Here is a 24,044-nt window from a genome sequence, read left to right as displayed (position 1 = left end):
AAAAATGGAGAAGAATTAATCCACCCATTCTGAGACAGCCACTTGCAATATGTTTTCCACTTCCAATATGCTACGTCTTAGCTAGGAAAAGCAGCACATCAGTGAGCTAGGGCCTGGAAGGGGCATTGTAGGCAATATATTTTGCATTTTACTACTACCTCCTTTCTGTGAGGGCTCAAGTACAGAGAAAAAACATGGGGGTGGGTCAGATGGAACCGATGATCTGCTGAAGGTTTTTTCCAAGTCCTGATGTGATGAGGCACGGTGGCACTGTGCAGACTCCTCCCCTCACTTGCATGTGGATCAGGGCTGTGTCTACCCTTTCAAAAAGTTTCTGAAATCTGAGGGAGAGATTGAATCTGCAAGAGTTTAGCATTACTTTATGCAAATTTTTGTTTAGTTTTGGTGTTAGCAGTTTCAGAGGTGAATTGACTCTTACAGAGAAGGAAGTAAAACAAAGACGATTGTGTTTTAATATTTTCAGCTATCATGAGAAAAAACCCACAAGAAAAGGTCACCTAAAATAAGCATGCAATATAAGTGATGCTTGTTAATTGCCTGTCCAACCTGAGACACACCCCTGTGTGAGTGTTAATACTTTACAAAGGTCACTTCTGCTGTTTCTACCACCTTCTCTGGATTTCCTGAAGTTTGTAGCTGTCCCTGCATTTTGGACAGGACTTGTGTAGTATTGACAGCATGCTCTAAAATTTTTCAAAACCAGTGGTAGTCTTCTCATTGATTCCAGCAGGCTCTGTGCAGTATTTGACTTCTGCACAGCACCATGTATGGGCTGCAGTGGGATGGTCTGTAGTGGCAAAATCAGTCTGATCTAAAGAGCTGCTGCTCATCGATAGCTGGAAGCTACTACTGCTCCGCTGAATTGTCATAACTAACAGGGACTGATCTGCAGCTCCTGTTGTGGGTATGTAGCAAACCAGGCCAGCATAAGGTTCACTTGATAAGTAAGAGCGGTAGCAAATGGCCACTGTTAAGAATTTTTAATCTGTCAGTTACAATTTTTGGATTCAGTTAAACAGCTAACCCTCTTGTTAATAGATGAACATGAATGTATTATAGTAACAAGAAAGTGTATATAATCTCATGTTATAGCAGCACCCTATTTAACTCTGTGTTGTCTGCTGTTAACATTTACACAAGGAAACCCTCTGCTTTTTAGGGTAGGAAAGAATCGTTGAAATTTCAGATGGAAAAAAGCTCAGTATTTGAGCTGTCTTATGTCTACTTTAATGCTTTTAGTTTTTAGAGTGTGACTGATCAGCAGTAAGTATCTGAAACTGCTTTCACTTTCACCAAATGAGAAATAATTCTTTTGTCAGTGAAATTATACCAACCTGAAACTGCTGAAAATTATATTAGAATAAGCTTCTTAAATCCTTAATTTGGTATTTGGGGGGAGGGAGGGAGGAAGGAAGGAAGGATGAGGGATCAGTAAAAATGAAGTGCAATCATGCCTTTTTAGTTCTTCACGTGTTCTCTTACTACAAATGTTCTCAGTTGGGAATGGGTTTATACATTAGTCTGCTATATTCAATGAATTAGTTCATGCAGTTATTCTCTTCCACTTATTACGTAATCCAGATCAAATCCTAAATAGGCAATCAGCTTGTAGACTAGTATCTTAAATGAGTAAATTACATGCTTTGTGGAGTTGCTCTTCAAGCCCCTTTTCTGTAGTAATGAAAAATGCAGTATTAAAAGCTATTTTTAGATTGAACTATAGGTGTGACCCAAGCTAGCAAAAGCCAAAAAAGCCAAAGCTCACTTATTCTCCAACAAAGCAAGTGATGCTTGGAAAAGAGCTTCTTCTGGCTGAGCTTACCTGCTTCTCAAGTGAAACTGGCTCTTTTGAGAGAGGCTATCAAAATGCCAGTACATCACTAAAACCTCAAAAGGCTTCACTGATCTGTAAAGCCTTTTGCTTACCCTTTACAGAAAGGCAAATTTTCTGCCTTTTTACTTCCAGGCTGCCCCAATCCAAAACTGAACAACCAGCTGTGGGGCAGCAAGTGGTACCCAAGTGGGTGAGAAGGGAGCGGGGCTGCTCTGCTCCTCCCCAGGCAGCGGACAGGTAAGAAGACAAGCTTTGTGTAGGCGTCTTCTCCGGAGACACGCGGGCTGCAGCTGCACTGCTGGGCATGGGAGTGTGTCTCCTCCCTGGTTCTAAATCCTCAAGTCATTGCTGCATGTTAACTTGGTGAAGTTGGGTTTTTTTTTTGTTTTGTTTTGTTTTTTCCCCTCCCCTTTTTTCTTTTCTCTCTCTCTCTTTTTTTTTTGTTTTGTTTTGTTGTTGTTGCTAAAATTAGCAACACCTATTGTAATAGGGAAGTGTTAGTAGATTCTGTTCTAGCTCTCATGACATCAATCGGTGCAGTTTTCTGCTTTGTTCTGATGATGGAGGAACATACATATCTTCAGATCCTTAGTTTATGGGGCTAGCAGTAAACTCTAATGTCATTATAGGGTCTAGTTTCAGGATATGTTTTCTCTGATGGGAAAGCTCACTTCAGGATCATCTTTTCCTTGCTGGAGTTCCTTGTGCCCTGGTTGTGATGGTACAGCCATGTGCAGGACCAGTGAAGTGGTTCAAGGTAAATAATAAAAAAGGAAAGTGTTTTGGGGACAGGTATTTTTAACCCGGCTTAGATCTACAGTAATATCAGCCCACTGAGACTGCAGTGAGCTGCAGCCCAGGGACAGGAATGAATGGCTGGAGAGAGGAAGGGGGCAGAGAGCAGAAACTTATTAAGCTGCTTCGTCACCAAGGAGAACATGTCATGGGATTGCTGCTGACTCTTCTACTCTTCAGAGGATATGGAAATCATGCAGAGGACGTCTTATTTTTACAGCTGCTCCATTGTTAGAAACCAGCTTTGGGCCTGTTAGACATGCCGGCTATCCCAAAATGCAGGAATTTGGCTGAAATCATGTTTGACTTTTCTTTGCCTGCTCAAGGTCTCGAGGTGGCTGTTTTTTGCATGTAATAAATGAAATATTGCTAGCGTTTATTTCAAAGGGAGATTTGGTTCAAGAATTCAAATCCCAGAGTCAGAATTCCAATTGCTGGTTTTCTAGCTGGAACAAAGAAACTTTGCACCTAGCCGTGCTGGCCAAGGATACCCAGTTTAAAACATGCCAGGCATGATTTTCCTGCTATTATTGGTTGAAAACTAATGGCAGCCACTACAGACTCAGGCTGTGTGTGCCTGGGTCTTATCAGCTAACTGGATCTTAAAAACCAAGCTGCAGCTCTGCTTGCTTATTAGTCAAAATATGTCTTTACACAATGCTATTTCTAATTAGTAGTATGCAAACAGCACTGTTAAGTCCCTGTCTGTTTTGTGTCACTTTCTCAGTTATAGACATAATTACCTCAGTTTCCCTTCATTTGTATTCGGTGGTTATGTCTTGTTAACAAGTACCTGACAGAGGAATGTACTCACTGGGTTGAATATATTGATATATATGTATAGTCAGTGTCAGCTGGCATACAGAACAACATAAGGAGGAGTAATGTGAATGTATAAACAAATAGCCTATGTTGTTTCATGTTGACACGTATATGACACTAATCCAGAAACTCATGCCAGAGGCAAGTGAAATATGTTTTGAACCACTAGAGGTATTCCTTCTGGGATTGCTTATATGGTATGATTTCTGTCTCTTTGACTGAAAGAAAACTCTACTGATTTATTAACAGCAGTATTGATATCTGATGTGGTATATGTGTAAAAAGTGTTATTTTTAAAAGATGCATTTTCTTGTATTTCCCAGTGTATCCTTGCTTACATTCTTGCTTAATTCAGAGAGAATACCCTTTAACGTTATATTTTTATATGTATATTTGAAATTTTAATCTGTAACTGATAAACAGCAAAATTGACTTTTTCCTAGTGCAGATCCATGTGCTATTTGTAGGGAAACTTCCCTGGAAAACCATGCTCCAATAATCATAGGCCGTTTCTCTAAACTGCAGAGTGTACTAAATTTCTGATTGTTTGGCTTTTCTTTGTAGTAGTAGGGGAAACCAGAGAAGGATAGCAGAAGTTCACGAGGAAGTGCTAAAATCTATGGCTAATACAGTCACAAAATGAACTACTTAGTCCCTGAAAATAAATTAGGGAGGAAACTCTGACACGCTTTTTAAAAGAAGTTGGAGCTGTTGTCACTAAAATTGTACATGGTCAAAATATATTATACTTGCTAACATGTTTACTGATGGTAAATATTTCTACCTGACAAGTTTTTTATTTACTTTTGCACATGGTGTTGCCTGAGATTTTACAGTATTGTTTTTGCACAAGAAAAATCATTGACTGTTTTTATCTCTAAAGTATATATATTTTTTAGGATTTCATGTACGGCTCAGTACTTCTAACTCACATGCTGCTGTAATGTGGAGGCTATGTTATTCAAGAATTACAAGTCACAAAAGCTTTTTGCAATGAAAAGGACCCCCCCCTTTTTTTTTTTTTCTTTTTTTCTGGATAAGGACTGGGATGTGGATGGGAAGGGAGAAGTAAGGATAGTGACAGTGCTGAGGTGCCTGGTGCTATGGTGTTGCATCCAGAAGGGTCAACAGAAATCCACCATAGCTGGTAGAGTCATGGAGGTAATGCAGAGTATTATTGTGACTGTTTTACAAATGAAAAACTGGAGGAAAAAGAAATTTAGGCTTGACTGACCATAAAGAACGTGATTTCCTTACTGTGCTCAGTCCCCCACTCCTGCTGCTTGCTACCATCTTGATCTGAGTGGTTTCTAAGCCTTGTGGTGGGCAACTGTATCAAAGAAAAGCCTGGATAGCAAAACTGGGAGCTTGTCATCCCAGTCAGGAAAGCCTTTTGTCCAGGCTGGGGCTGGCTTTGCTCTTCCCCCAGTACTGTCAGGTGATGGCCACTACAAATTTCAGCACTCTCAAACACGGGCCCTGGGACTTCATCAGGAGATGATTGTCCATAAACCAGGCTCTGAAGCAGGGTGATGACTGTTTGTGTATGGCACTTTCCATTTGGTGGGAAATGGGAATATTGGAATGGTGGCACAGAAACTAAAATTTGGTATTTGCCACTTCCACAGGAATTGCTGGCATGATGTAGTGTACTGGTTTTGGCTGAGATAGAATTAATTTTCTTCATAGTAACTTGTATGGGGCTGTGTTTTCAAGTTGTGATAGAAGTGTTGATAACACAGGGATGTTTTTGTTATTGCTGAGCAGTGCTTACACAGAGCCAAGGCCTTTGCTGCTTCTCACCCCACCAGTGAGCAGGTTGGGGGGGCACAAGAAGTTGGGAGGGAACACAGCCGGGACAGCTGACCCAAACTGACCCAGGGGGTATCCCAGACCATATAACATCATGCTCAGTGATAAAACTGGGGGTGAGGGGTGTGGGTGAAGGTTGACTGGGGCTGCTGTTGCTTGGGGACTGGCTGGGCATCAGTTGGTTATTGGTGAGCAATTTTTCTTTTGCATCACCTGTTTTTCTTTGTGTCATTCTCCCCTCCCCTCCCCTTGTTGTTTTTTTTCCTCCTTTTAAAAAAAAATTATTAAACTGTCTTTATCTCAACCCAAGAGTTTTTGCACTTTTACTCTTCTGATTCTCTCCCCCGTTCCACTGGAGGGGGGAGGTGAGTGAGTGGCTGAATGATGCTTAGCTACCTACTGAGGTTTATCAATAGAAAAATCATTTATCTATCTACTTTTTCAAGCACACAGAAGGAGGCTAGGAACATTGCAACCTCTCAAGCAAAGTAATTGAATGTGAGCTTAATTTTAAGTGTGTTAATGGTCTTTATAAAAGCATATTTGCAGTAAACGCCTTACTTTTTAAATTAAAAAAAGAAAAAAGAGAAAGGATAGGAAGGATCTGAGATTACTTTGAAGGACCTGTTCCCAAAATTGGTGATTAAAGAAGGATAAGCACAGTGCTTGTGGCTTCAAAGGTCAGTCCTGCTGAATTTAAGTGACTGATGGATTCTCTTCACCAGAGGTGCAATTTTCCCCTGAAGAAATACTTCTTAAAGACCAATGCTGGCTAGCTGGTATTTATGAGAGAGTCCAAAGGGAATTACAAGTAGGTTGTTAGGGTTATCGTTTACTCAGTGGTTTCTGCCGATATTGTAGCACAGAGATCCCACAGCACTTCTTCTTAGCATGTGATAAATTGTGTACCAGGTGAAGGTGAGAAAGGAGGAAGGGCAGCCACTGTGATGACAGACTGTTGCTTTGCTACTCCTACTATGAACCTGCTATTTCTCCGCCAGCAATAACCAGCACCTTAGCTGTGCCCAGCATTGCTCTCCTTGGCCCGTGATAACGTGCCTATGCATTTGGGAGTGCTTTAAGGAGATGCTGGGTACACGGCTACAAACAGGACGGTTTTTCTTCTGCATGCCAGCATGGCAGGTACAGTATATTTTATGGCTACTTTTGCAAGATCCTTATTGTATGCCAGCTCTTAATGCAGCCCAAGTGATTTCCAGTAGCTGATACAGCATAAAATATCAACTAGTGGGAGAAGGATGTACCTCAGCCTGCTCCAGTGTAAAGGTGTGTTGTTTTGATCTCTTCCAGATCTGTGACTGGTGACAGGACCCCATCAACACAGTTGTGATGCTATAAGAGTTATGTTTGTTGCATCTCTCTGTATTTAATTCCTCTATCTTTGGACTAAAATTAGATTATTTTCATTACAGAAAGCTATTCAGATATCTTGCATATTTAATGTAGCTTCCTTGGTTATTTCTCTTGTGGGAAAAAAGCATAATTGGTGGAAAAATGAAAAAAAAAAAAAAGTGAGAGTATCCAGTTTAAGAATTTCTAAGTGGTTGTTTTGCTTTGTCACTTTACTACAAAGGTACTTAAAAATAACTAAATTCCCCCCCTCAATCATGCAAAACATTACATCAGCTGGGTATGAAATAAAATACCTGGTGGGATGTGAAATAGGTTTTATGTTGTTTTTTGATTGACGGAAAAATCATGCACTTTGTTTTTGCTGTACTCTTTCAGGACTGCAAGCCAGTTGAATGCTAATGATTCAGCTGTTATCCAGCTAAACAAAATAGGCTGATGAGGTTAAGTAAGGCCACAGTCAACATCAGTTAATGCAGTGTTGACTGTGTTGCCTGATTGGTATGAAAAAGGGAAAAGGAAAAGCAATGTCTAGCACCTTCATTTAAAAAAAACACCAAAGTGTTCCCCACTGAAACAAACAAGCAAAAAAATTCCCCAGAAAACCCAAATAAAAGGAAGTTCCTGAACTCTAAGAAAATCACTGTTAAAGCGCTAATGTTATTAATGTCTCCTCTGAACTCATTGTTTATATATCTTTGCCTTTGCTTTCCTAATTTGGTCTATCACATTCTTTAAGATGAGACTCCAAGTCTTCCCATTAATGTTTGGCCTCCTGAGGCTATTGTGGCTTTGAAAGTCCTTGTTGATGCATCTTTGGCTCCTCTTCAATGAGCAGATGTTGACCATGGATGAAAATGTTGAATTTACAGCTTACATCTTTAACAGTTCTTTCTGTTGGCAGCTGCTTGCGACTCTACTTTGAAAAGGAAAGGAGCCATTCCAAGCTTTTAGTGCCTTTGGTTCATACAGGTTCTTCTTTTCTGCTGCTTCGACTTGAGTCATAACAAGCAATGTGCCATGCCATCGGGCTCAAAACTAGCTACCTGTTGCACTCAGTGGATGTGCAATCAAATGAGAGCAGCAGCTGGAAAAGTGATGCAGATACTACCTTGGCCTGAAAGCCCAACCCAGATTTTGGAAATGGGACTCTGGGGTGGTTTTCTGAGACATACAATTATTAGATACGTGACCTGAGCCTACCTGTGCGATCTCGGCAGGGGTTTATTTTCAATATCGCAGAGTGCTATGGAGCAGAGGAGTTTGGGCACGGTTTCTACGACAGCCATGGACTACGTTGCAAGGGCTGCTTGGGCAGGGCTGGCCGCAGGAGGAGTGGGAGCTGCCGGAATCACAGTCCCAGCATTGCTGCAATGGCCTTGGCACCCTAAGGAGGGCACCGACATCGAGGAGCGATGGCAAAGGTCAGCAGACTCTCAGCGTCAGCAAAGCCTGGGCAAAAGCTCAGCCCTTCATTCATTACTGAGCAACCAGAGTGACAATGCAGCCTTTTTCGGAGGAGAATTTGTGGCCCCGTCCACTGTCCATTGTATTGATTTCAATGAAACTTAAGCACGTACTTAGAATTAAGCACTTCTTTGCCTGGTGCCCTCAGGAGAGAGAGTTTCCTCAACTGGGGCCAAACATGTACTTTGTACGGGGCATCTTCTGACCCAGAAGGTCAATGAAAGCTTCTGAGGGACTCTGAGGGGATATTTTTAATTGTCCAAAGTCTTGTTTTGTTTTCAGGCTCTGCAAAATAATCTGAATGTGTGTTTGTATAAATGCATGAGGGAAAAGCTGGCAAAGGAAGAAGCTTGCTATTCATTGTAGTTCAGGTCCTGCGACTGTGGAGTCAGACTGAGTTTTGCCATTGATTTCAGTGAGTGAGAGGGCAACCCGTCTAGCTGTTTTGAATGAATAATTTTTTTTTCCCACATAGGGACAAAAGTAGCTGGTATAAAATCGAGGCATTTTTGCTGATGTGATGTATAACTTGTAAAGTTATCGTATGTTTGCTTAATGGTTATAACCTGGTGGTAGAGGATAATTTCCATCCTTCTAATGGAAATCCCAGCACAGAGAGAGACACACAAGCGGGACCCACCTAAATGCCAGATCACGGAAGCATTCCTTGGTCTGGCAGCTTTGATATTGTAATCTTCAGGTTAGGCGTATTCCACAGCAGGCTCCACATCATTTTAGTAGTTACTGTCTAGGGGTAGGACTTATCTACTTCTGGGCAACTTCCACTCAAACCCACATCTTTGTCGGTGTTACTTAATCTGAGCTTAAACTATGTTTTTCTTGTTTATCTTTGTTAGGTGGTTTTTTTAATATGTGATCTGGTGCAAAGCTGTTTTCGAAAAGATGAAGTGAAGGAACAGCACTGTATCCTCCCTTTGCTCTTTGGCAAGGCAGGAGCAGAGACTGCAGCAGGACACCCCCCCTGCCCCATCCAGGCAGGTTTCTAGGCTGATGCTCTGCAAGTCTGTGTGTTAAACCTAAGGGTATTAATGACTGTGTGCAGACTGAAAATTCAGATATGCTTCCTCTCCTTTGTTGCAGGAGGAAGTGGTTTTTGCTGCAGGTCTGAGAAAGGGCAGGCTGGCATGGAGAAAGAGGTAAGTGAAGAAAAAACCACGCTTCAAAACAGAAAAATTAAAGGGGCTATTCCTAGCATTGCTATTTCATAATATTATTTGTAGTGTGATGAGAGGGAAGTCAGCAGACGCATAGGCTCCTTTATATCATTGACAAGTCAAGGGGATGATTAACGAGAGTACCAGACAATGTAATGGTAGGAGAAGGCCCACAGAAGTTAAACAAAAGTGCCTTCAGAATTTAGAGAATTCCCATGATCCATAGTAGGACCTCATTGTGCTTGTCTACTGTTTCTATTTTTGATTAGATTTATAAACACAGCACCACATATTTTCATGTGGCTCATAGCCCCAGGGCAGAGCGAGATTGACTGCACTGAAACTGTGAGGCTTGTGAATTTCGGGCAAGGGATGGAGTGAAATAAGTAGTGTAATTGTTTTTGTGGAGTGACCGTGGGACCTCCTCTGTTCTGAATTACACATGGTTCAACCCTTTGACCTAACCAACCTCGGCAATGCCTGGTAGATCTCCTAAAGCTGTGCTGAAAGGTCCTATCAGTGACATGTTGGAACATTATCTGTCATGTGAGATGTGTGCCAACAACCATATTAAACTACATTAATTACTAGCGAGGCCATGTTTGTGACAATCTCAACTTCATTTAACCCATCATCATGTTAGTTATTGTTTAAACAGGAAGTACAAATGGGGACAATTTATGAAATCAAAATGCAGCACCAATATTTTCTTTAATAAATTGTATGTTTTACTTTATTTCCCTTCTGTTTTTTTCCCCCAGCATTCATGTTCTTGTTATCATCTCTGTAGCTTGAGTTTTTTGAGGGCTTTTCTAATTTTAAGAGCAAGCAAGAAAAAGACTACTTCTTAGTAACTAAACTAATATGCTAGTGAAATTTTTGTTTCTTTCAATGCAATTGTAAGTGATACCACAGTTGACTGAAAGCACCATGCTTGTTTTCTAGCAAGAAGCAAACATGTTAAGGTAGTTTATGTAATCCTGGAAGATCATACGTGGGTTATTTGCTTGATGTACACCTTCAATGCTTTACACTCCAACTAGTACATCTCTGCATGGCCATGCTTGCACACCTCTGGATCAGGAATGAAGCATGCATTTCTCTTTAATTCTCAAAGAACTATTTTCTCACAGGCCTGACCCTGTAGGTAGCAAAGCATACTGTGAGTTCTCAAAAGGTAGCCCAGTACGTAGAAATTCAGAAGCATTCTTTGCATGTGGTTGTTTTCTGAAACAATTCTGAACTTTACAGGGGAAGAGGCAAAACCTCTCCTGCGTGCTCCTGCATGGGCAGCGTACAGGTTCAATTGTGCCTGGCTGTGCCCAGTATTATATTAGACTAGACACATGGGATTACATCTTCCACCTACACGCTGAGTTGCTCTTTTTTGACAAGGCTTCTCCTTTAGCGTCGTTCTCTAGCTAGACTAGGCTTAAATGAAGTGGGTATTTGTTTATTTATTTTTTAATTGCTGCGGAGTCAGCTAAAAAATATGTTTGACCCTACTAAGTGTCATTCTCATTAGCAATGAAGAGTTTGCTCTCTGCAAAATCTAACATGGAGTGCTTAAAGCAGACAGGTGCAAATTACAAGCTGTTTCTCTTTGGCTGCCATCCCTTAAATAGGCAAAGTAATAGGCTAGGAGAAGGGAAAAGGTTCCAGCTCCAGCTGCATAAAGGAAAGCCTTAACAGGGACTTAGCAGCTGGTTGCAAGAATTAAATGCTGTAAATACCAACTAATGCATTTGTGTGTGCGCGTTCACAGAGGAATATGTTTTTAGTAAGGCTCCATCCCTTTTTATGCAAGAGGATCATTCTTCGAAAACTGTGCTCTGCTTTATGTTGAAAGGCTAATGCTCTCACTGAAGTGAATGAGAACAGAAGCCAACATACCTGTTCCTGTTTACCATCATTACACTCCTCAGAGCATTTCAGGCATTATTAGGTTCTTGGAGCCCTACCAGATTGACAATATTTCCAGCTACTTCTCTTTTGGCTGTGTTCAAACAAGGGCCCAAAGGAAAAAAAAAAAAATCAACAAAACCCAAAAAACCAAAACAACCAACCCACAAACAAAACCATAGATGAATCTGCTGAGCTAGTTTGCTGATGTTAGAAACAGTTGTTCATATTAGGAACACCTAATTTAATTTCATGAAAGAGACATAACATGCCAGTATGTGTATGAATCTAAGGTATGCATTTCCTAAAAGGAACTAAAACTCTGTCATTCCAAAGTTGCTCTTCTTTTTGACTTCCAGCTTGCATGGGGACTGCTGTCTGGAAGCAGTAACTTTAACTTTAACTCTAAGGCTGCTGATGAGGTCTGTCTGTGATCTTCGTAAGCAGATAAGGGTAGGGAGACAGCTCAGAGCAGAGCTTGTTTACAGCAGGACAGAAGAAAACAGCTAGACATAAATGAGGGCTGACGGTTTCATGAAGCACAATTGGTTGATCACAGATTCAATATGACTGCCCTGAACTGAGCGATGATCCGTACAGTATGCAAAATTCACTTTCTTGCTGGTCTGTGCCCACCAGCCTTCCAGCAGCTTTCCCAGAGCCCCTCAGCCACGGCTTTGAGTGGAACCAGAGCTGAACGCAGCATTGTTGTACCCAATTCCTTTTGACAACAATCACATTCTTTTAAAAACTTCATAGGTTTTAGTTGTCACTGGTTATAAATGAGGGTTTTTTCCCTCGCCGTTGCTGCTGCCGCCACTGTTGTTGCAGCGGTTGCTGTTCTCCCGCAGACCCGAGTACGGTGGGTTCTGGTACTCCCGGTTTTCCTTTGTTTCGCTTGGTATCGGAAAGCAGGCGGTGCGTTTTAATGACGACGGCATGCAAAAAGGCATTTAAAGGTTTAGGTCCCTTTTTGAATGACATGGTGATTAGTCTGTGCTGTGCTCAGACACTTCTAACTCCCCTCGTCTTTGCTGTAATGCAGCATACTCAAGGTAAAAAGGCATTTTTTTAGAAAAAAAAAAAAAGTTAAAAGTCAAGACTTTTTGTTTTTCACCGACTGTGGTGGAGCTTTGCCATAGGATGAATTGCTATCAGCAGCAGCATCACCCTTTAAACTTGACTTTGCAAGCAAAGGACATCCCTTTTTTATGTACTGGTTGTGGATGGACAGGTCTGATGTGTATTGTTTGTGGATGCAAGTTGGACCGGACCACCTCCATCGCAGGTGTAAACCAGCACAGACTTTGTATCACTGTAACTTTGTTTTTTTGTAGGAATGCTTCATGTTTATTTTTGGATAATGTTCTATAATTAGAATGGTGGTTTTCTGTATGGGTGTGCGTTCATGTGCATTCATGTAAGTATGTTCACACAACCGGACTTTGCCTGCAAATATGGCAAGTGGTCACTGAAAGAGTTTTATTTAATTTGCTATTGGAAACCTAAGTTTTGCAGGCACACGTGAACAGATTAAAGAACAATTGCTTTAGACATAAATTTGCATAAATACATAAATTAACTAGTAGTGACTAATGAAAAAACGAATATAAAATGCCACTGGATAATTTCCTGTTTATTCTCTGATGAGAAGGCAAAGTATCAAAAGGGTAGGGGGGCTGGGGAAGGAAACCTAAAATGAAGGGGGGGGAAGTGTAATTTACGCTACTTAAAAGTGCTCATGTGTAAAAGAGAGAAGGATAAGGAAATTGGCTGGAGATAGGTATGGAAGGGAAATGTCTTCTAATTTCCTCTGAAGCACAAAGTGACAAGAACATGTGTTGATTACACAAAGGCCACCAACCACCCAAATACTCCGTTATTCAGTTATGTTGAGAAGTAACCCTGGAAGAATTCCTCTCTGCTGTTGAAAATCAGGTGTTGCTTTCATTCTAAAAATATGAACTCATGAAAAGCACCTTTTCAAAACCTGATCACATTAAGGGACAAGGGCATAATTTCTTTTGCAGTTCTTTGTAAGTAAGTAGGAGTCACAAGGCTGTTACATCAGCTACTTAAAAATACTAATTTGTGTTTGAGTGAGTGAAGTGCCAAAGAATGTAGTCTATTGTGTCTCTGAAAAAACAAAATTTAGTGCTAACTATACTGACTGCTTAAAAACCAAAACCAACAACAAAAACCCCAAACAAAAAATCCCACCCCAAAACATCAACCCCCACTATGCATCTCTATTAGATATGGGGAAGAAGGAATACTTTCTTTTTTCTTCTTGCTGTGAAAGGAGCTTAGGCATTTTACAGACTGTAACAATTTAAATTTGACTATGGCCAATAAACCCTGCAACTGGTTTTGCTAGGGAAATCTGACATGCAGAAGGAATACATAAAATGTAATGCAGATCATCTTAATTCCATCAAAGTTACAGATGTGTACTGATTTACACCAGTTGAAAGTTTGTCCCAGAATTTTTGTCTAAAAGTTGTTTTCTTTAGCTGTTAACATGAAGTTTAAGGTTTTGTGTGGTGATTATACGCAGCATAATAAGAATAATTATCACACAGCAGTGTTACAAATACTGCTGGAATCTTTAAAACTGACTCATTTAAAATTTTATGGTATTCAAGAATGCAGTGATGATTTAATATTGCAAAAGAGATATAATTCTAAAGACACTAACTGAGTGAATATGTATTTTTGAAAGATTTTTCAGCTGGGAAAAAATCAGAAGCAGTAGGGTGAATTTCTGAACGTATTGAACTCCTGTCAAAATTATCATTAACTTCAGCTGTGCTGCATGTGGCTTGTAGGAATTATTTCTGTTATAGTATTTATTTATTGTCGCTTTCAGAATGTGTCTGGTCATTTTTACACATATTTGCTTTTTAGCAGGGTAATAGTCTTAATTTAGAGGATGTCCACTGTTCTCAGAATAACATATATGTGTGTGTGCATATATACATCTATATATATATGAGGATATTAATATCTATATTAATCTGTCAGTGGTATGGTTGAGTTATTTTTGACAGATTTATTGATTGTGTCTGCTGCAAGCGCTGTTTTTTTTACTGGAAATTGACACCCACAATCAAATGGGAAAGATGGATGCTGTAAAAATTGCAATTTTTCAATGATTCTTGTAATTAATCCTTTTGTATTGACAGTTTCCAGGAGCTATGTTGCCAGGAGTGGTCTTTATCACTGGACAATTAAGCAACTGGCTTGAAAAAATAATGCTGTTTTCGGAAACTGCCATGTGATGTTCGAAAATAAATGGGTCTGAACTGTTTTCTTACTTTGGTTTTGGCTTTGATTAATACTCCCAGATGTGCTTTGGTTTAGGTAATCTTTGCCTGCTTTGGCTGTTAGTGTCTGTTATAGGGGTCTGTAGGCATGCACAAGCCCACATGTGACGCTCTTGCTAGCGCCGCTCATGGGGTTATACAAAGACGGTGTTTAATGCTTGGGCCTTCCTGATGGTAGGAACATGACCGTAGAATTTTTCAGCCTGGCTTCCCCACAGGAATCAACAGGGAACTTGTCAGAGTTTAGGTCCTCCAAGATCTCCTGCTATTTGTTTTCACTGTAACTGTTGTGGGCGTGTCTCTAATATTAAATGAACTTTTCATTGTTGTAATGAGCCCTGCTTCCCCTCTGCCCTGGACCGCGATTTCTCTTTTGTGACATCTTGTGAATTGTTTTGAGGTTATTTTTATTTTATTGCCTCGTACGAAAGGGTAGAGCTCATTTGTTTTTAGCTGCTCTGTGATGAACAAACACACTGGTTTATGTAAGTGGACCTAGAAAATAAGAGAATGGGGGATGTCGGGGAAGTCTGTCTATAAATATGCTGCATAACCAAACTTTTCTAAATGAAGTGCTGCAGTTCTGCAAGTGAAATAAAGCAGTTGCTGCTGAATGCATACTGTAAAGACAAGTCTTACAATGTTCTTCATTTGTTGAGGTTTCTTTGCATTAATTAAAATTGGGAAAAACCAAAGTATTTTAATGTGACCTTCATTTGGCATTTGTTTTAACTTTTCTTCTCCTATTTTATTTAATTCTTCCACTTCTGTTGTTCAATTAGTGTTTGACCCCTTTAGCAGAGATGTAAATTAAATGACATTTCAATGCCATCCCATATTTAAAATACTGTGTTAGTTGTGGATCATAAAGGATGATCTTCGTTCTTTAGCTAATTTATTCATTTAACAATTTCCCTCCAGAAGTTCCAGCAGAAGGCTCTGAAGCAAACTAAGCAGAAGAAATCCAAGTCGGCTGAATTTCTGATGGGTGAGCCTTGCTTGATGAGTTATTGCTCATAATTTGTGTAAGGATTAATTAACTAATTACAGACAAATGGCTGTGGGCGAAATTTTGCTCTTGCTTGTCAGGGTGCAATTTGTAATTATTTTAATCATTTATTCTTCTTTTTTTTTTTTTTTTTTTAGAGTTAATTTTAACCTAATTCTGTTTTGGCGACATTTGAGGACGATACACTTGAGTCTTTCAGCAAAGGAATTACTAGAAGGAATTTTCTGCTTGTCATTGAAATACACTTTGCTATAATATGCTCTTCTGACCTCCTTGTTTTCTATAGTAAAAGAAGAGAGAGCAGCAACAGAAGGCATTGAAAACCCAGCTTTTAACATCAGCAGCACAGATCTTTCAGCATATCAGCCTTCAGAAGAGAAAGTTATTAGACATGACAAGCCAGATAGCACCCTTGCAGCTCACCAACAAAAACTCGGGCTGCAAGCCCATGCTGAACCAAGAGGTGAGACATCAAACCTGATTAGCCTCAAACGCAGCGACAGCGGTTGCGTTCTCCATCCAACCTGCACGCTCCTCGGCTCGCGCTGGGCGTTCCCCTCCCGACGTGTCCAAACAGGCCCCCCCTGCAAACCCGGGATGGGAAACCCAAAATACTGCCGAAAACGTTGGCTGTCTGTAAATATTGAGAGAGCCAGGCTCTGTCTCCATGCTCAAGCGACTCCCTATAATGGGGCGCAGGTTGCGCGGGGCTCCCCGCCAGTGGCTCCCTCGCATTGAGTAGTTTTAAACAGCTTACGGAGCCACGATTGATTGCTGTCCTTAGGTCTCCCATATGCCCTCAGTCAATCAGCATCTTGCCTCTGCTTCGTCTTTCGTTGTTTTTTTCAGCCAGCGTTGTTCAGATGCTCGGAGCAGAGAGTTCGGTTTGCTCCGCTTGTCCAAGGGAGCGATCCTGGCTTTTAAGCTCAGCTTTGATGCAGCACCCAAAAGAGTCCCTGCCTCAGGAATCACTTTCTGTTTATTATTTGGGTTTATTCAAACAAACTATAAGGATCTTCACTGATGTCAGTTTTGCTTTTGCAGAGGTTTGATATCTTTTAACCTATTATTTAATTAGTCCATTTTGAATTATTATTACTGCTGAATGTTACGACGAATGGTTATTTTTATTTGGTAATCCAGTGAGGAAGAAGGCGAGGAAAAGAATTTAAAGGCATCTTGTGAGCTGTGTGAGGAAAATCTTGGGCCAGATTTAATGTAAAATTAGAAATGCCTGAAGTCAGACTCAATCTTCCCTAAATACCCATAAAAAAAAAAAAAATTACCTTATTGGACTGTGTGGTCTCACTAACTTCAAGTGGGATGTGTGCATCCATGAATATGCAGATGTGCATCCAAGGCCCGAGGCCTCCGAAGGTACTAAAGTAACTGGTATGGCTTTGAAAAGTCCTAATCACCCAGCATTTCCCATTAAACTCACAAGCATCAATGCTGCTCGCTAAGTACCCTGGCGTGCCAGCCCAGGTATTTAAATGGGTGAGTGCAGGCTGGTGAGCAGAACTTCAGGCATCTGCTTTTAAAACGCTGGACCTCGTTGTGTTAAGACTTTATCCTTGTGGGACTGGAGAGCCCACGGCTCCTAATGGCCCCTTGCAAAATTAGGTTTGGCTTTCCATTTAGCCTTCATGTGACTGTGCAGCGCTGCATGGAGCAGGAATTCTTCGTCTTTCCTTTGCAGCCTGTCAGAACAGTGATTAAGCAGACAAAGGGATTGATTGTTTTTTAATGAAATAGTCTATCTGGCAAAAAATGAAGTTGGCTCGCTGGAGACTATCCATGCTTTCAGTCGCCTCTTCAGAAATTCATGAATAGTTCCCTCAAGAAAACAACACATTTTTTTAAAAGCCTGAAATGTGTTTTTAAACATTTTGATTTTTCATCCTAAGTAGCATTTTGTTCAAAAAACCCTAACTGAATATAATCTTTGTGAAAGGAGTAGAAATTGTTACATTTTGCCTGGAATGCAATGCCTTGATACACTGCTAAGTGTTTCTGTAATGGGAGAGGAAAGCTTGCTGAGAGTTGGAAAACGTTGCTTCCCAACACTGCATCTCACTCCTCGACCTTCTGTTCATCCAGTTAACCAAAAGATCAGTTATTCACGTAGCTCTCCCTCTAAGTCACGCACCTATTAAAAAAAAAATAAAAAATTAAAACCCCCATCCATTTATACCATCATAAAAAAGTCTAGATTGGAAGAGATGTCTAGAGATCATCTGGTCCAGCCCTGAATTAAATTAGTCTAACTTATGTCAGGATGTGTTTGACAGTCACAGGGGCCAGTTCAAATTTTTCAAGGGCTGCTAATAAAAGAACAGCTTCAAGCCTGTCCCGAAACCTGGGAAAAAATTGAACTAAACTTTCTGGTGCCTCATGAAATAATTTTTCCCATTCCCAAGTGTAACTATACTTCGTTAACGAGGGAAAAGGAAAAGTCAACTGCATAGGTAAACACAATATCACATGAGTTTAGTAACGTATAAATGGTCGTATTTTCACAGTCCTCCGTGAAGACTAGGTCTACAGGTAGCTTATCCCTTCATGCAGCAATCTGTTGTCGTTTGGGACTACCAGAGCCCAAGGGATCGGTTCCTCCAGCCTGCCTGCCTTTGCTTTGCTCCATGTTCACAGCCGCTTTGCGTAGCTGCTGTCATTTCAGCTCATAGCAAAAACGCAGGTGGTGGTAGAAATTACCGCCATCCCTTAACACAGGGGAACTCTTCCACAGCTTCCTCTCCTGCCCTCAGCTCTCGAGAGCCATTGTGCAGTGGCACAAGAGAGATTTTAGCACAGAAGTCTTTTTTTTTTTTTTTTTTCCCTAGGGGGCAAGACTTGCACCCCATGCTGGAAGCTCTTTCTCTAGGAGGGGGTGCCCACACACACCAGCGTGGCTTGTTGCCCCAAACTTTGCTATGCCAGTAAAATGACAGTCCTTTCGCTACTCCATGCCAGGCTTCCCTACCTTAAGGGAAATACCTTCCAAGCACAACAGCACAGCCTGTGTAAAATAAACATGTTTTAAGCCCCTGCACTGCTCCCTTTCACTTTTCTCCCCTTTTCTTCCCCAGATGCCAATAAGACACTCCTCCTTTTGGGGTTTCCTTAACTCCACAACTGTTGGATGCTCTTCCAGCTCTCAGCCCCCAGGCTTAAGTTCAGCTACTTACTCAATGGGGAATGGCATTTGTCAATTCTAACGCTCAATGTTAAACTGTACAATTTAAAGCCAGTTATAACCTTAAGCACAATTATTTAATCACAGCATTTAGCAGATTACAGGTTGAAAACACTATATAAACATCAGGCTGGATTTTCAGGCTATGCATTTGAGGGCAGGTCATGGAGATGGCATTGCCTTTCCATTATCTTTCCACCCATCACACGTGTCGTTAATGGCGGTGAATAATTGCTACAGGGGTTGCTATCCTTTCCTCCATCTTGCAACAGTGTCACAGCCTGTTGCTCTGTCAGCAGTTGCTGGAGGGAAGTGTTTTCTAGAAAAACCCCCACCTACTTTTGAGATGCCTTCTCACACATCTTCATGCTAAGGATACCGGGAAGGAGTGTGAATAGTCAGCTGTGTGTTCAAGACAGCCTTAAAACCTGTTCCTGGAATTTGGCTATGTCTGCACAGGAGGGTGCTCTGCAGAACACCCATCACTTGGAGGTTAAATAGCCAGCGCAGAGGTCCATGATATTGAAACTTGCCTGCATCTGCCCCCAAACAGCTTAATTCACGGGTATGTTTGTGCTATACTGACTTTTCCGTTCCTTTCTTCAGATAACAGCACGTTTCCTGAAAGGGAGAGTTTGTGACCTGATTCTTGCTTTCAAGAAACTGATTGAGTCTTTCCAGTATCTTTTTTTCAGAGACTTTTTCATTTTTCAAACCAGATTGGTGGGGACTATTCTTGTGATTCCAAGTGCAAGGCTGCTTTGCTTGTGGGGAAACTGAGGCAGAGTATGAGGCCTTATCTGTAGTCACCCTGCAGGCCTGTGATGGAAATAGAAATAAAACCTCTGATCCCTAGTACATTGCTCTGTTTGTTAGGCCATTCTGTGTCTTACCCTGTTGTATTTCCCATGATGGACAAAATTCCAAACTTTGCCATCATCATCAGTAGACTGTTGTTCAGGAATAGGCCATTGAGTAACTCTTTCTGCTGTATGCTTTCCATCATCGCTCTTACATGGTGAAGGCCTGGTACTGCTGTTAAATGTTATAGTGACTGAGGGGAACTGGCTGACTATTTACTCAGGTTAATCTCCTGATTTTCATCCAGCTAATTGGTTGCAGTGGCTTCCACCCTATTTTCTCTCCTTGATTCTATGCTGACTCTTTACTGATTGCTCCTATCACCTTCATTTCTTTCACATATTGCTTGTGAAATTAAGGTTGTCTAGCAGCAGCCTTGTCTTTGCCAAACTGTGCAATTTATTTGTTTCTGAAAGTACTCAGAGTTTCCCCATGACTAAATCCAACCTTCTAAATCTTCTGCCTTTCTTCCCCTCAGCAAATATTGAATTTGCCAGAAGTTTTCATGTTGGCCATCCCAATGGGAGGTCTAGTAGGCAAATTTCCCTGGGAAAAATATTTGGGGTTAGATCACCCAAACCTGGAGTGACAGGAACCCATGTCCACCTGTTTCTCGACTGCCAGGTGCGTGATCTCAAGGTGAGCCAATATTGTTTTTCCTCTTTTCTCCAGAGGGGTCTAAACCCAAAACACTTTCTAGAGTGCCCATAATGTTCAGGCTGGCTTGGTAAAGTGTCTGCCCAGCAAAGGGCTTCCAGCAAACTGTCATGATGGAAGCACCAAACCTCCGGGAATATGCCATCTTTGGCTGATGGCAGAACACGAGGGCAGTTGCTCAACCTCAGATGGATGATGTGTGTCACAAGCAATCCCTTAACACAGACTACTGTACTTAGCATTTTATCATAGGCCTGTAAAGCAAATGTTAATCTATTTTAGCATTCGATTCATAGACACCTTTGGAGATTGTGATGCTCTGTGGTATTTGCATGGAAGATGAAAGAAAGGCTAATTGTGTTCTCCTGTATCCTGCACACTTGTACAAAGGCTGGAGGCAGTCTGACCCTAAATGTTGATGAATCAAGTTAAAATTGTCTCCAGATGACAAGAAACATTCGTTCCCCCCCCCATCATCCCCAATACACAAATCTTTTTTCAAAACTAGATTATCTTCTAAAATCAAAAGCTCTAATTAATTCTACCATTTTATCTGCAACAGGCGCCGTTAACATCTCATATCATGCTCCAATAAATTTGCCCACAGAGATTAACAACATTTGGGGGAGGGGGGGGGAAGAGGGAAAGAAAGCTCTTTCGATTGAAGACCAGAAACTATTCTTCTAATTAGCCCAGGTACAGCATGGCATTAACATGGCTATACTGCTTCTGGGAGCAAATTAATGTCTCTACGTGGTGCTCTGCTGCACCATCTCCCAGCTGCAGAGCTGGGTTGGATGTATCTTACACAGCACTCTGTGTGTCCTATGGGGAAAATCCCACCGTAAAATAGAGCAGTTCTGCTCCTTATCAAAAGCCAAAGTAGAGAGAAGCCTTTGCTAAGAACAGTTACTGCCGAAGGTAGTTCAGCTGTAGCAGGGCAATATAAGCCCTTTCTTGCTCGAGAGTGTAACTGGGCCAGGACCTTGACCCAGGAATACACAGACAAAAAAAGGGCTTTGTGAAGGAGCCGTGTGGGATATCAACTTGATAAAAATATCAGCAAGTGCATGGAATTCAGTCTGCTTGCAGAGAACTGGAGTCTGAAGCTTGTTGAACAAGGTCTAATTTCATTCCAAAGAGATGGTAGGTACCCACTGGAGAGACAGTAAAGACAGATGAAAAAACAGGCATCTGCTGGAAACTCACGTTTGTGCTGCATGTGAAGGAAATGGGAGCTTGTGACACTGGCTATTTGTGTTGGACAAAATGATTTGCATAAAGGATGGGACCAGAAATATGAATCAAAACCATACCCTTTTTTTCTTAAACAATGGCAAAGTTTATATCTAATAATTCAAGTTCTGTGTTTGTGGTTCCATGCTTTCTGATTCCAACAGGGACTTGAAATGGAAATGCCAAACCCAGTATGCAGGGCATGATGGATCACCATGTATGCATAGGAATAAAAGGGTTGTCATTGGAAGTAATTTTGCGTTGAATTACACAATGTGTAATCCAATTGAAATCAGCAGAACTGCACAAGGTGTAATGTAGTGTGCAAAACGTGATCCATTGCATGCAATTTCAACAACAGGGATACTGTACCACTCATCTAAGTAATGTGCTAAAATTAAATTTGTGAAAGGTAGGAGGAGAAGAATCGTGAAGAATGGATGCGTTTTATAATTGGGAAATACTCTTTCAGAAGTATATATTATAAAGGCTAACTTATTACACTTGGAAATTGTTTACTTCATTTATAGTGCTGTTGGACCCTTGAAATTCTGCAAGTTTCCTTGCTGGAATAGCGCGGGACCAGCCAAGCCTGCCAGCCTGGGAGCACTCAGTATCCATTTTCCCCATTGACGTGTGTCACATTATCTAATAGCGTTCCTAAATGAGCTCCATCATCATCAGTAAATCTTTTTCTCACGCCTTCAACCAACAGTGTTTCCTCAGGAAAAGCAGCAGGTCTCATACTGGTGTCCCTTGGCACAGTGCCCTCTGTTGCCTGCAGAGGAAAAAAAAAAAAAAAAAAAAAATTCCCATGCTGTACCTTTGCTTAAACAGCAGCAAATGTGGTAAGTCTTCCAGGAGTGGAGTGGGGAGGAAAAGAAAAGTGGGTGCCGTGAGTGCGGTGCAGTGTTTTTCAAGTGTCAGGGAAGGCGCAGCACGGTCTGTGCGGCTCAGGATCGTGACCGGCCCCTTTGCCAGCGTCCTGTCAGAGCTGACAAGTGAGTTTATTCAAGGCTTGCAATATAAACATAAGATGTAGTTATGTGGTTTACTCATTACCTATGGTCTCTGCTGAGGATAAGGAAAATGACATACAATACCTTCAAAACTTTTTGAAGGTTGAGAAGTTGCCCAGTGATGGTAGTATTTAACAAGCTGTGTTTTTCAAGGTATAATCTACTGTCCGGTGACTTGCTTAATGCTCTTCAGTTTGAGGATGCCATTAACACATAATTTTTCATTGAATTCTGCCTGGTACTCATGAAAATTTGAAGCTCTATATAAAACACCCTGTCTACCCTCCACCCCCATGTATTTGGTGATAATCTGGAATAACTTCGTGCTTCCCAGGAATCTTATTTTAGCTATATGTCTAAAATAATATAGATAGTATTTAACTATACTTATAATATAGATGATAATGTTAGATGTAAATTTAAAATAGTAATAATATGTCTTAATTAGGGCATTTAGCTTCTATATGTAACCTAGATCAGCTTATATAAATTTAATTAAAGCCATTTGTAATGGCTATGAGCTGAGGTAAACACAACAGATATCATGGTTCAGTAATAATAACTAAAAAGTCCAAACTAAAAGTATAACTTCTGGTTAACTCATAACAATACTTTATTTTTTTTCTTGCCGAAATGAGAATGGAGAGTTAACATTGTTTTGTGGATTATATATCAATTCACTATGTTCTTTAAAGTTTTATATCTTCATAACGTTTAGATGTGAGTAAAACTAGCAACACAAAACTTTGGAATAAAAACTCAAAATGTTTTCTTGTGAAAGTTTCAAACTTTCCTAAATTATTTTCCAGTTTTAAATCATTGTTTAAATCAGCTAAGAACCTATAAATTCACTGGAAATCCAGTCAGCTTTTCACTGTCCAGGAACTCTTACTGCTTATGCAGTTCTGGTTGATGATTTTTACTTTTCTTCACTTTTGCATTCTGTGGCATTTTTTTTTTTAAGGCTTCTTTCTCCTCTCTTATACTTTAATTGTTTTGAATGTTTTTTTCATAATTTTTTATAGATTTTTTTTTTTTTTCCAAAGTGCAGATTAGAAGCAAAGGCCTGTATCTACAAAGAAACAACTTGCAGGTATCAAGCTTTGTCAATGTAGGTACTAAATCAAGAAAAAAAATGAGTGGGAGTGCTAGTCACAAGACCCACCATGTCTTGAGGAAGAGTGAATAAGTGAAGCAGTTGGAGTGCAGGAGGTGGGACCCTACTCTCCTCTTCCTCCTGATCCCAAGTCTTAGTTCTTGCTGGACAAGTTAAGGTGGGCACCTCTCTTGGAGGGGGTTCAGATCTGACCCCAGGATGCTGCTTTGGCTCATGCGGTTGCATATGCTTCTCATAAAGAAACTGGGAAATAAGCTAGCACAGAAACCTTACATTTGGGCTGCCCAAAGAGCCATATCTGCAAAGTAAAATGAAAAGTGTACCTAGGGAAATAAGTTAAATTCTGTTGAATGGAGACAGTGAGTATTTACCATGATGTTCACTAACAGGAATTGCTGCTGCAATCGGTGTTTTAAGACAGCTG

At 40.8% G+C, this 24,044-nt stretch overlaps 1 protein-coding gene across 1 annotated transcript in view; it reads left to right on the top strand.

Annotated features, from left to right (window-relative positions):
• Positions 1 to 9,109: 9,109 nt before the first annotated feature.
• Positions 9,110 to 24,044, top strand: part of LOC104324138 (orofacial cleft 1 candidate gene 1 protein homolog) — a 41,311-nt gene continuing 26,376 nt past the window's right edge. The window contains exons 1-3 of the mRNA XM_069809062.1: positions 9,110 to 9,279; positions 15,447 to 15,513; positions 15,821 to 15,997. Coding sequence (XP_069665163.1) covers positions 9,172 to 9,279; positions 15,447 to 15,513; positions 15,821 to 15,997 — 352 coding nt within the window. The 5' untranslated portion in view covers positions 9,110 to 9,171. The remainder of the gene's footprint in view (positions 9,280 to 15,446; positions 15,514 to 15,820; positions 15,998 to 24,044) is intronic.

The sequence above is a fragment of the Haliaeetus albicilla genome, chromosome 21, assembly GCF_947461875.1.
Source record: "Haliaeetus albicilla chromosome 21, bHalAlb1.1, whole genome shotgun sequence".
Lineage (NCBI taxonomy): Eukaryota > Metazoa > Chordata > Aves > Accipitriformes > Accipitridae > Haliaeetus > Haliaeetus albicilla.
The sequence above is the reverse complement of the archived record's forward strand: the minus strand, read 5'-3'. Positions and strand labels throughout refer to the sequence as shown.